This window comes from Acartia tonsa, chromosome 4 (genome assembly GCF_053477335.1).
Source record: "Acartia tonsa isolate MP-2025a chromosome 4, ASM5347733v1, whole genome shotgun sequence".
NCBI classification, from domain to species: Eukaryota; Metazoa; Arthropoda; class Copepoda; order Calanoida; family Acartiidae; genus Acartia; species Acartia tonsa.
The window spans coordinates 8,375,429-8,389,391 of record NC_137263.1 but is presented as its reverse complement, the minus strand read 5'-3'; the positions used below and the strand labels follow the sequence as shown (position 1 = coordinate 8,389,391).

At 30.0% G+C, this 13,963-nt stretch overlaps 1 protein-coding gene across 5 annotated transcripts in view; it reads left to right on the top strand.

The window, feature by feature from the left end:
- LOC145315914 (dystrophin-like) overlaps positions 1–13,963 on the top strand; it is a 128,066-nt gene that overhangs the window by 28,415 nt on the left and 85,688 nt on the right. For all 5 annotated transcript variants that reach the window (XR_013878192.1, XR_013878190.1, XM_080156057.1 and 2 more), the window contains exons 13-14: positions 4,933–5,004; positions 5,481–5,548. Coding sequence is in view for 3 of the 5 variants with exons in the window: in XM_080156057.1 (XP_080012183.1) it covers positions 4,933–5,004; positions 5,481–5,548 (140 nt within the window). In the remaining 2 variants the exon portion in view is untranslated. The remainder of the gene's footprint in view (positions 1–4,932; positions 5,005–5,480; positions 5,549–13,963) is intronic.

The following is a 13,963-nucleotide window of genomic DNA, read 5'->3' as shown; positions in this document are numbered from 1 at the left end:
ATTTTCGTATGACGTGTGTGCTGAAGTAAATTTTAGTTTTCAAGTTCAATGTCGTTGCTTTCAGGGAGGCGGGGACGTAAGGCCTCAATTTTTTTATTTACACGAAGGACAGTTCTAATGATCTTTTTTTTTTATAAATTTACAACATCTGCCGCAATTAACCAAACAATCCTGGCTATGTAACACTATTTAAAAATAAGGATGTTATTCTAAAGACAGACAGATACACAGACACCTTTTTTTTATATAAGTTTTTTTTTTTAAATCAAACAATTGTCTGTCCCTCCTCCCTGGTTTGATTCCTCGGCTCCCATGGTGTGGTCAAGATTCGGTTGATTAGGCTTACACATCTATACACTGTAAAAAATTCATTTTCCAAGAATTAAAATTTTATTATAGCTTTTATGCAAGCTTGGGTAAATGATTTTATCCTAAATAATATGGGTTATTTTTAGTGAATTTGATCAATCTCCAACCTCTTGGACAAAAAACTGCCTGTTGCAAACCTGAAAATTGTGTAACAACTATGTTACCATTTTCGAGATTTTAATGAGTGCAATAAACTAATTTCTTATTGTATCCCCTTTTGGATCTAAAGTATAAAACAAAAATTGTAAGTTTCATATTTATAAACTGATTTTTTCAGTGCACTATCAATAAATTGAGATGTTTGCTGAGCAGGATCTATCCTTACAAAAAATTGTGGATTTTATAAAAAATAGTTTTGTTACCTGTGAGTATTGGTTTGTGGTTTCTCTTTTAACTTTTGTTTTATCTAGTAAATTAAATAGAATATTTTTTTAAAAATTATTAGAAAATTTTGGTATAGTCCCTTTCGTGACAACGGGTAAGGCAATTAACCCCACAGGGACTAGAAATAGGAGAAAATCCACTGTAAAAATCCGATGAAACGCCCTTAAGAGATGTTGTCACGAATGGGACTATACCCGACAATTTTTTAAAAATTAGTTCTTGTTGTATAATATTCATGGTAAATATGTCGAATTTAAAATAAATTGAATTGATATCTTTATTCTAACATGTATGAGGATCAATGTATAAGCCATGAAAAGGGGAAATTTTAGTAAAACGCTTTTACAAGCCTTTGGGACATTGGTAATACATAAGCATTGATTTCGAATAGATGTTACATAAATTATATTGCTTGCATAGTGTATTATGTATATGAATTTATTATGTTTTAGAAATAAAATTCTACATCGTCTATTTAATATTACATTGTAAATTACTGAGGATATTTTATAGTCCTATTAAATATTATTGTGATTGCTTTTGTGGTCTCTATTTCTTTCAGCTAATTTAACATCCATAATGTAAAGGCTTGAAGGATTAGACATTAAAAACTGGTAATTCAAACTTCTCTCTTCTCAAAAAGCATAAGAAAATTTCAAGTACATAGTCACAAGTCCTATTTTTTCATTAAGAATTAGTATCATCTCTTTTTAAGAAGATTTTAAAATTCTTCTGCTTATTTCATTTTATAAGCTAAAAACCCCCCCTTTTTATTTTTTTCTAATGGTAAGCTTTAAGTTTTACATTTGTTCATCTTCTATCCTTGTTATTCTTGTTAGGGTTGTGGTTTTATTAACTATGCCAACTGATTTTCCGACATCAATATACATACATATTCAGTTGGGAGCCTCAAACAAGTTTTCTAAAAAGAAACATAATTTTAATTACTATTTTCTGCAGTTTCCCTCAAAGAACCTAGTCGAGCACAGATCCCCCCCCCCTATAATTAAATGATAAATAATTAAGTACCTAAATTATACAGGGTAGCCTTGCAGGGTTAGGGCATAAAATGTTTTGGTTTTAGAAAAATTATGCCTCTCTTTAGTCAATCAATTGCAAAAATAAAGTGTACCAAATTATGCCTGTCCCAATTTTTAACGTCACAGAGTAAAATTTGAAGAAACATGGTATTAGTTTACTTTTTATTTTTACCCACATGAAACACAAAAGGATTAAAAAAACTACTTTAAAGTTGTAACTAAATTACGCCTTACTAAAAAAACAGTAAGAATTGCAATGTAAGTGAATTCATTGTAGTGCCTATGTTGATTTTCATCAGAAAATATCATTTTCCGCCATAAAAAAGTGTTCATGTTCCCAACTGAAAACATATACTATGTACATTAACGCATATTGAATATTTACAATATCCTTGACTTTCAAATAATCTCTGATTTATTTAAGCTTGAAGTACGTAAGATACATAAGAAATAAATCAGTGATTGTAAAAACATGTAAAAAAATTTTGATTATTGTATAAGGAAAATTGAATTTAAGGTGGGATCTTTTTGCCAGCTTGTCGTAATTTTGTCACCCCTGTGAGTTGCTCTAACCCAGCGGGGCCTAAACATTCAGTAAGTGCCCTAATCCTGCGGGACTACCCTGTACGTTGTAACCTTTACTTAACCCGACCTAAAGTAATGAACAAAACAAAAAGATAAATTACTCCCCCTCATGTTCCATTTATTTCATTATGGGGGGGGTGGTGATTCTAAACTCAACTAGGCACTTCAATGTAGACTTTCTAAACAAACATTTTTACTTATGAGAATAGAAGATTATTATTTCCCAATAAATAAATACTGACTGAGTTTATATCGAGCTCTTTTATTTTGAGGGATTTGAATCTCAATTTAATCCTATATGTCTATTACGACATTTGACAAAAATGAGACCTCTCCTTTTTTTGCTGATTCCATTATTATTTTAATTCTATACTGTGATGTAAATATGTTTTCTCGTATTCATTCGAATCCGGTGGATAGGAACCGGTTCTCATCCATACGAAAAAACTATGTCTAGCATCGTATTATATCCATTTTTCTACGAATATAGAAATGTACAATCATAAGATTAAAACCAGTTTTTTTAGCCGGTGCCTCCGGCACCTCGGGGCTAAAAAAACTAGTTTTAATCTTATAATTGTACATTCTATATCCGCGGAAAGCCGTTTATAATACGATACGAGAAATAACTATTAATAGTCTGAGAAATTTTAATGATTAAAAATCATTAATGTTTTTTTTTTATAAAAAAGGTACTTAGCAGACATCATTAGATGTCGTTTATCTTTTTTTACTTCATAAATTACCACTCTTAATTGATATTATTCTAAATCTAATTTATCTCCTTGGTATGCTATAGTGAAAATATAAAAAAAAGGTTTCCTACTATTTTATGTTTGTAAAAGACACATAATAAATCGCTTTGTAAAGATTAGGTTGTATAGCTTTCTTAGGGTTACTCGTCTCTCCTAGTATAAAAGTTAAAGGAGGATTTTTTCCTTATTTGAACTTAAAATGACTTATTTTTGGTAAAAATCAAATATTTTTGCGATGGTTGGTAAATGTAAAAAGTAATTTACCTATCCCTGAGCTGGATTTTAAAATCATTTTAGTGGTTAGCCAGATCGGGGTGAGCCAACTTTCCACTAATGAGAGCACAGCATTTTATGTAATGCCGCGCTGTGATTGGCTGAAATTCGGCTCACCCCGATCTGGCTCACCACTAAAATGATTTAAAGATCCAGCTCTGTATTCTTGAAATGTTTATAATAGAGATAATCTAGAGACACACTTTTTAATTCAATCAATAGGATAACAGTAGAAAACTAATCCGGCCTTGTTATTGATTCCACTTAGAACAGATTTTGGAACGAACTGGTGTAATTATTACATTTCGTTCCCATAACATGAGTCAGCTATAAATAGTTGCATTTCTTAGGATAAAGTTTTTTTATGGGTAAATTAAATCGTGCTAAAATTTCTTGCCTTGTAAAATGTGAAGCATGATAAAACATTTTTAAGTTACCCATGAATAGTTGAATTTCTTAGGATTAACTTAGCATTATAGAAATTATATCGTTGAAAAATTTCGTCGCTCGTATTACTTAAATTGATCGTATAAATATTACATATAAACAAAGGTGTCTGCTGGGTTTCTTTTTTAAGTTTGACGAATTTGACCATCTTATGTATACTATGTCTATTCAATGATCAAACAGATTAAACACCCGGCATTTATTTAGTTATCAATTGAATATTAAATTCCAAGGTTCAGAATCATCCTTCCATGAATAACAAATATTTCTTAATTATGTTAAGAGATTCATTTTTAGTAGCGCAACTTCTCTACAGCTATATGTTTGTACGTTTGACTGCAACTAACAGATACTAAAGAATCATGAAATTTGCCTTGTTAATTGAATTTTAACAAATATCTACAAAAAAAACCTTGGTGTCGGAGCCGTTTCATTTTGATGCGGCTCCGGCTCCGTGGAGCCGTATCTGGAAATACGGCTCCGGCTCCTGCTCCGGCTCCTGCTCTGGCTCCAGCTCCGGCTCCTACCTTAAAATTAATATATCAATTTTTGTTCATTATTGAATTTGATAAATTAAAATAAATAATAGGTATAAAATATTTTGCTTTTATTTGATTAAAGCTATATAAAAGTAGAAGGATGTGTGTCTATTTGTTAAGTAACAATAGTTTTTCAGTTTATTATATGGAAATAGACCGTTGCCAAATTATATTAGTTAAAAAAATCATTTTTAGCTAATCTAGAGCCGGGGCCGTTTTTAACGAAAAATACGGCTCCGGCTCCACCAAAAATGTTGCTGCTCCCGGCTCCGGCTCCGAAACACTGAAAAAAACTCTTTATAACAATTATTTGATTACTATTTTTACTGTACTTCATTTTTTAACCCTTAATCATCAAGCTTCTTTGGATTTTAAAGAATCAAGGGAATTGGGGGAGGGGCACCCTCCATGTTTAAGTATCAGATGTGATCGATTTTCTCAAAAAGTCTGAAGCGATCTCAGGAATATTTTATCGTGAAATAGACCAGATTCATTTGTTAGTGCCCTATCGCGTCAATTGAAAATTGTTAATTGTTTCAGGATCTGGAAGGCAGCCTCTCCCTGGAAAGATCAAGACTCTCACAAACAGATATGGACTTTGATGCCTTGCAGGTTAACTTGGAAAATTTTTAAAAAAGTTTTTGGTCATGTTTTGTAAATATTATTCTTTATTGCAGTATCTACAGACAGGTAGGAGACATTGATGCTGTAAGTAAATATATGGTACCCAAAGTTTTTATAAATAATATCTAATGCGTGGGCTTAAAAAATTTGGACTAATTTATTAAATCTAAATTGGGTTGCACAAACCATATCGTCTTCAAACTTTTCAATAAATAGTTTTAATCTACATAAGGGGCTATTTTTATCATTGTAATTTGAAGTGTACATTAATATATCATTAATTGATAGAATTGCCATATCCCTTTAGATCTCTGAGAATTCAGAACTTGGATTTTCATACTTTTAAGCATTTACCTTTAAAACAAGTTTTAAACTCACAAGCATTTTCAGTTTTTACATTTTTGAATTAATGAAACTTACGATCATTTATCTCTGTGCATGGTCTTGATTATAATATGATTTAGATGAGAAGCCCAGAATCAAGTCCTGTGGTATCAAACCTTGCTGCAAAAATAGAATTTGTTCATGACAGGTAAGGTTCTGTTGTTTTCATCAGCCATATGTGCCAGCTTCAAAGATGTCAAAAGTTTTTATAATATTTATGTTGGAAAGAAGGGTAACAATTTGGGGAAGGGGTCTCCCCCCGGGGGGCCCCCCCCCCCTTAAATTTGGCGTCCTTTGCCTGTTCATATTATTGAGTTACGTGTCGTGCACCAACATTTGTCAGGGGGTTTAAATCTTATGGATTGAAAAGGGGGAAAGGTAGTCCTACCTAACTTCTTATTTAACCCACCTTTAAAAAAAAATATTGTAATCGTCAAAAGTTTCCGAATTTTATCATATAAATAAAATGTTATTATCATTTTTCCATCAAAATGTAAAATAGGTTTTTGAAACTATTGAAAATGTTCATATTATTTAATTGTATAAGATTGACTGAGTATTATTGAGTTAAAAGTAATATTTTGTGTAATTAGTAAATTCCTTTGCTTTACCCACATTACCTTAGAATACAAATATTCTAAATATTCTAAACTCGATTAGTCGAGCAGTTTTCTCTTTCTAAATAAGATCATTACTATGAATAAGAGGTAAATAATAACTCAACAATCATTTACTAGACTTTTAAATAATTTTATTATTCTTTTTGGTAATTTTGTATTTATTACAGCTAGCCTAACACATAGAATCAATAATATTTTTGGTTTATACAAATTGCTAACTCTAAAATTCAAAAATAATTTAATTTATAGGTTCAATTATTACATGGTAATCTTAACTTTCATGCAGATAAGATATTTAAGTATAGAAATGTTATACAATATGTAATAATTAACGAAACGTTTTGTCTTTTTAAAAAACTTTTTTTTCTCATAATTTAAAATAAATATTCATAAATGTATTAGCATATTGTTATTGATCAAACCTTTTGCGGCAGTAAATATTATACGTTTTGGAAATCGATTACTATTCGTAATTAATTTTTATATATCTATAAAAAGATCTAATATGGTGAAACCAATAATTTTGGTTTAAATCCAAAGATTTGATATAATAATTTTGCTGAATCAGCTTATAGTCAGATGAAACAAAAAAAAAATTCAAACTTCTTTTTAAAAAATTTCTTTTTCTCATACATAGAAGTTCACATAAAATTACTTACATCTAAATTTTAAGTTTTAAAACATAAATATTGCTTTAAAAAGGATGCAAATAAGGTTTTTTTATTTTATTTTTTTTTTGGGGGGGGGGGGGAGTTGATTTCGCTTGTCTCAATATTACAAGGCACCAATGGAAAAATTAATTATCCAAAAAATTTGGGAGATTTACCTTTTAATTGTCCATTCATCATCTCTATGGTACGCAGTTCTAGAGATTTTAATGACAACTTGTTTCCTTTTCAAGGTTAGATGTAAATGAATTGCGGAATTGAAAGATTAATATTGTGAAATTTTGGGAGCTACTGCAGTTCACGGTAAAATATTGCTGGTTACGAATATTGCCAAAAATCTATGAATTTTAAAGGCTGCTAGCTGCCAAACGCCTGAACGTACAGATCATGCCCGGACACTGTTTTAAGCGGCATAAGAAGGCCTATAAATAATCTGGAATAGCGATAAATCAATAATGCATAATTATCTCGCAGTACAGAGAAATGCGCGAAAAAGGCCTATTTTACGCGTTTATTCTTCAGTGAAGCTTTCCCTGTGCATCATTGGATCTTGGCTATTTCAGATTATTTGTAGGCCTTCTTATACCGCTTAAAATGGTGTGCGGGTATGATCTGTACGTTCAGCCGTTTGGCAGCTAGCAGCCTTTTAAATGCATAGATTTTTGGCAATATTCGTTACCAGCAATATTTTACCGTGAACTGCAGTAGATCCAAATTTTGTCTAATCTCCCCTATTCCTTGTTTATTAAATGCATGCCTGTGTCAAGTTTTATTTGTCTTGCAATTTATTTAATCTTTTCCTTTACTTTTTTTACTTAAACAGGGACAACTATAGACACAAGTTGCTCATCAAAAACGTCATATCTACGTTTTGGTAATAAAGATAAACGTTTTATACCTTTTCCACCAATTAGATTTTGTTTATATATGGCCCTGAGGACCTCTAAAATAATTGTCTCCTAATAGGAGGTTGTGTGAAATTAAGCAGAGTTTTATTGGAATTTTTCATGTAAACTATTTTTTTTTAGAATGTATATTTTGATGTTACTGTGTCCACATATTCTTATTGTAAGCTCTGCTCTATTAAAGAATTACTGGATTACTTTAACATTTTATTCTTTAGAGGTCTCGCCACTAACATCTAGGGTCCTTGTATTTGATGGGATAGTGAGGGGAAAGAAAAAAAAGCCTAAGGTCACTTAAAAACCTAAATATAAAAATAAAAGAATAGTCTGAAACCATCCAGAGACCTATGTGAAGCTCTCCTAAATTAGAAAACGTCTTCGATTCTGTAGTTGTTGAAATCTTAAGCTTCAGTCAAAAAAGCGCTTACTACTTTATATAGTAGGATATCTAAAAATATAAAATTAACCTTCTTAAATATTCTGGAATTTACTAGAATAGCTATTAGCTTGTATTATTATTATTTTAGTTTCTGTTGAAAATATTTAAAAGAATTTGAAAGTATTTAATATGAGGAACACACAGAGAAAAGAATTTGCTTTCAAGTATGAAATTGTCAATTTTAAAATTTAGCTGCAAGGTGTTGAACTATTTTAGTCCGCTTTGTAAACATGGCACTTTTTATCCCTTATCTTTATTAGCCTTTTAACAATTTTAAGGAAAATGTTACTCAATTTATTTAAAATAATTTTTTTTGCTAAAAGATGAAATAATTGTATTGTGTGTATACATATTCACTCGTTCTGTGGTGATTTGACCGCAAACAGACTCAAACTAAACCTATTTTCGATCCTTTTTCTTAATTAGTACAGCCTAACCATTTGGGGATTTTCTGGACTGTTTTCGTCAAAGAATTAAAATAAATGATTGAATACTTACCATTCTTAACTGCGGGCTGTAACCAGTATTTAAGATAAACTTTGACAGCCTGTTTTAGCTAAATTATGATATGAAAATTTTCATACATTTAATTTATAGTTTCTGCATTTTATGATAAATCTAGCGAAAAATTCTATTTCAACATTTGTGACAAAATTTGCATCTTTGAATTGTTTATTGAATTTCCTAACGTTAGCTTTCATTTATTCCCTCATCAGATAAGGTTTCATATATTATGAAGTCTTTTTGTCATCATTTTGTAGACATTTTTTTTTCTCCAAAAGCAATTGCCAAAAAATTATTTTACATGTCTTCAAACAAGCAAAGGTATTATTTTTTTGCATAAACAACTTCTTTTAATATCACCTAAGTTAAAAAATCAAATTGTTAGAAACTGTTCTCCCTGCTAAAAAAGTGTCTCGTAATACGGCCAATTGAAATTGTATATGCTAAAAGTGTGCGTGTGTGTGTTTTGTGTCATTGTAGGTTTGTATAAGGTTGAATAGGAAATAATAATGTAAAATTGCTTCAATTCCTACAGAGAATATGTTTCCTTGAATGAAGTGTAAAATTTTCCTGTCAAGAATTCATGTTTATCGTATGACCGGAATTTTGTGCTGTAAAATAAAGCTTTTTTCCTATAATTAACGTTAATGTTAAGAGATTATTTTTATGTAAAGCCAACAAGCGAAATAAATTTAAAATGATATTTTGGAAAGGTTGTCAATTCTACTATGTGTTGCCCCCCATCGACAGCTGAAAACGCGTAGGTATAGGTTTCGTTATTTCTTCGTTAGTTTAAGCTGGGTACAAACACTACCATATAAACTGGCTTCAATTCGAGATGCAATAAATATTTACTTATTTACTATATTAGACATTATACAAATGGCTAAAATAATAATTTTAAAATTTTTAATTCTTAAGTTGTATACTCTGTTTAGATTTCGCGAATGCCGAGCTTGTTATTCATAGCGTAAAAAATGTCGAGAAAAAACGCGGCATCTTTTAAAAACCCATCTCTGAACCTTCAGGAAAAAAGCCCCTAGAGGCTAGGGGCGAAGCAGCTAGTATATAACAAAGTTATTGTTTCTGAATTAGCCAACCATAAACAGTACAGGTGTCATGTTTCTAAAAAATTTTGTCATATGATAAAGCTAACATTACACCAAAATATACAAAAAATATTTTTGTTCTGTGTTTGGAAAGTAAGTATTGAGAGCAACAAAAACTGCACACAAATTTGGAAATTAAAAAAGGCTTGATAAAAAAAAATTCACTAGAGGACAATGGTTATTAACATATATTAATGTGGTGATATTTTTGCTATTTTTTTTAGATATAACAAGACTATTTTGTTCTATATTTACACATAATCTTGATAATTTTTTCAGTATGACACTTTTTAAATCTCAAACTATTCCATTCAACAAGAAATTTATGTTTTGTTGAATATTTTACTATATTTTTTATTATAACGATTGCATTAAATTTTTTTTTTATCTTTGATTTTAAATGGGATTAGAAATCTTGGCTTTATCAAAATCTTGTTGGATGTTTTTGTGTTTGATCTTTTTTCCTGGTCAGTCTGGTTCTTTTTTTTGTGGCCTTAGCTGATCTTAATGTAAAGTGTATGTATAAAGAAGATATCCTTCTGATATGTTAGCGAAATATGCGCAGGTATTATTCACAGTGTCCCATAGCTTCCGCTATATTTTTATAATTCGCAAATTGTTTCATATTAGCCAAAAAATGCTTTAAATAGAGATAGTGAGTGATAGAAGTGAGTTTAAGATTCTGCAATAACCTGGAGAACTCATGTTTTTTTTTATATAATATAAATATATTATATGATTTCTTCAAATAGTAGAAATGCTGTTTGAAGTGATACAGAAGAGTCATACTCATAAAGTAAAAATTAGATTGGGTAAATATTCACCTCTTTACTATAATATTTTTTTAATGTGATGCAAAAATTTGAGAATGAAAAATATTGTTAGAGAACGTAAGTGATAGATAAGGTAAGGGGAGGAAAGCCTTCTCTGGCATCAAAGACACACAGACACAATACCTTGCAGGGTAGCTTTACTTCAATATTATTCACATTTGTAGTAACTTTGGGAGTCTGTGTTATTTTCATGGGGATGGAGGAAGGTGTGATACAAAATATTATAATTTATTATGAAATTTACCTAATCAAGAGTTTTAATTTATTGTTTTTAATACGGCTGAAAGTTTAAATTCTACAATATTTTTTTTTCATTTTTATTACCAAAATCTTCTTTAAAATGATTAAGTTTGTCAAAATTAGATTAAATTAAAAAAATTTAAACGCCCATTTGACCTCTTTTCAATAAGTATGATTTTGAAAATTGAAATGTTAATTATCCTTTTTTTCTTGTAGCACCTACCCATAAGTTTGTTTCTCAATATTGCACTATTAAAATATACTCTTTTTTTTGTAGCACCTACACAGAAGTGTGATTTTAAATATTGAGCTGTTAAAACATCTAGAGAACAATAACTTGTTCATTGCTCTAATATATTTTACTTGTTGTTTATGAGCTAACTTCAGAGTGGGGGAATTATGCTATTAGTGAGACTTAACATTTACTAAAACACCTGTAATCAATCATGTTTCTCTAAATTATCTTTTTTTAACAACAAGAATTCATTAAATATTCTTTAAAAAGTTTACATTATAAGTATATTATATATTGTATGTTTTGTTCAAGAACATTCATTGTGGTGGTATGATGTATTAATTTAATTGAAAGGTATGTTTGACAATCCATGAACATTGAACATATCCAGAAAATTGTCTGAAAATGGGAAAATCTACATCACTTAAGTTATAAAAGAGATGGTTCAAAAAAAGAAGGGGAAGAAAGGACGAACCAGAGATGAAGGTGGAAGGGGATTGGTTTCTTTTGTGTTTTTGTACAGTTAGCAGAGAGGCATGGATGCTTCATATACTTGTACGATAGAACAGATTTTCATAGAGGTTAACAGGGCAGGAACAATGAAGGGATACAAGAGAGTCATACACAGTTAGGAACACTCATGTTGTCCATACACACACAGATATAGAATTAAGAGAAGTTGGGGAGATGAGGTCGGAGATATGATGTATAGAGGCCGGGATCTGGGAAGGTAAAGATGATGTGAGGGTAACATAGTGGCGTCAGACGGGCCTATTGCAACTCCCTTACCCCGTCCTCCCCTGCTGCCTGCCACAGTGTCATCTCAATGTTAAAACTACAATTGCTTGGAGTATGTAACCCCTTTGTTTTCCTCATATCCCGCCCCTCTTTCTTCCATAATTTCCCTGATTTTTCCTTCTCATTCTCTCTCTCTCTCTGCACCTCTGTGTAATGCACGATAATAAGAAAATAGACAGATTCTCAGTCGGACGGTTGACTTGACCTGTACCCCAAATAATTGTGTTAACGAAATAATACCTCTGTAGAAAATTAACTAATTCTAGTCACAACACAACTTGTCTCACACCTCCCCCCCCCCCCCCTCTCCCTTGTGTCTAGATGCCTAATTTTCATGTTAAAATGAGTGGGTATTAGTATAGGTGGATACTAACACAGGCACAATTCTTATTAATACTTGTGTCCATAAAGTTTTAATTTATGGAGAAAAAGCTAAAGATTATTTATTTAGTTTTATCTTAATAGTGATAAGATTATCGCAAAGTTGACAATCTAAATAAAGTGATTTATGGAAAATTTTGATGATACTATCTTGGGAAATGTTATCAAAGGTAAACATGTTCATTTCATCAGTTTAAAGTTTATATCAAATCTTAAATTTATTAAATAGGTATTTATTTTATTAAAGTAGAATTTATTACTTTTTTGTTTGTTAAAAGAATTAATGTCACTTTAGTGAGTGGAATGTTTAAACATAATGATTTATTTAAAGTTTTCTTCTCTAAATTTTTACCCATTTAACAAAAGCTTTAAAATAGTTTAACTGAATTTTTGCTTTTTTTTCATTTTTAGATATATTTGAAACTATTATCGTATTAAAGGACGTCATCATAGAATTAGAATTATCATAAAGAATATACACTTGATTATAAAAGTTAAGATGAATTAAAAACATGCTTAAATATTTTCCAAAAATAAACATTTTTTTTATTATCCCTTCATTTAGCTACAAGTAGAATAATAGGTAGTTCTTTTATTGACTTCTGTTGAAGGGTGCGAAAAAATATGCTTTTAAAATACAATTTATTTTCTGAAAGCTAAAAATTGAAAATTCGAAGCTGAAAAAGGTGAAGATTTCGTTTTAAAGAGACACATACTTAAAAGCCATACAAATGTCGAGAAATCATTCAGAAAATTTTGTGGAAAAGGTAATGTCTATACGCCTTCTTTCATAAAGGAATAAAAATAGACAAAAGTATAATTTGGTTGGATAAAACTTAAATTTTTAATAATCCATATCAAATATTATAACTTTTTCTTTACTATCACTTTATGTAAGCTAGTTACAGCTGTGTCACTTTGAACATAATTGTCTTGGTTATTATCTAAACTATGCGATTATTATTTTTCTGTGTGTTAGATTATATTTCACACAGCTTTTGTTTAGACATTTTAAAGTTTATATTGTCTATTCCAACTTGTAAATAAGTTTTCAGGTCTATGTACATATATAAAAGGTAAAAACATCACTATTAAAACATGAATTCCACCATTAAAACATAAATAATATTTGTAACTTTAGGATTTATCAAGGTTTATTAAAGTTAGGTCCTTGTAAGGACTAATAACTTTCCGCAGGTTTCACATATGGAGGTGAGACATGGAGAAAATCACTTATAAATATCTTATTTAGCTATAATATAAGCACAATTTATTATTTAATGAGAAAAAAATACAAAATGATACTTTCAGTATTTATTAATGTCAAACATAAAGTACACATACATCATAAAATACATTACTAACTGTACTTTTTATAGATTAGCAAAATATAATATTATGAACAAAATAGTATGAAAACATCAACAAAGGCGAAGCTTGCCAATTGGATAAAGGAGTATTGACAATTATAAAGTAACAACGCCTGTAATATCACGTCAAATTAGATATAAAACAGTATATTGAACGACCTGCCGATTTTCTGGTAATATTTGAATTTGCAGGTTCATTAAAATAAAAAAAAAAACATGTTGATTTTGAATTTGTTCATGATATAATTATCCATTAATTATCATGAATAAGTGATGACCTATCGGTCCATCATTTATTCCCTCGGATAAAAAAAAATTCATTCCTAAACAAAAAACTGGATAGGAATACCCCATTTATGTAATTTTTGTAATAATTATTCATAATACAAGGTACATTGTTACCAGGGAAGCATCTCTCTACCTTAGTCCTGACAATGTAATTTTATCCTTATCAATATCAT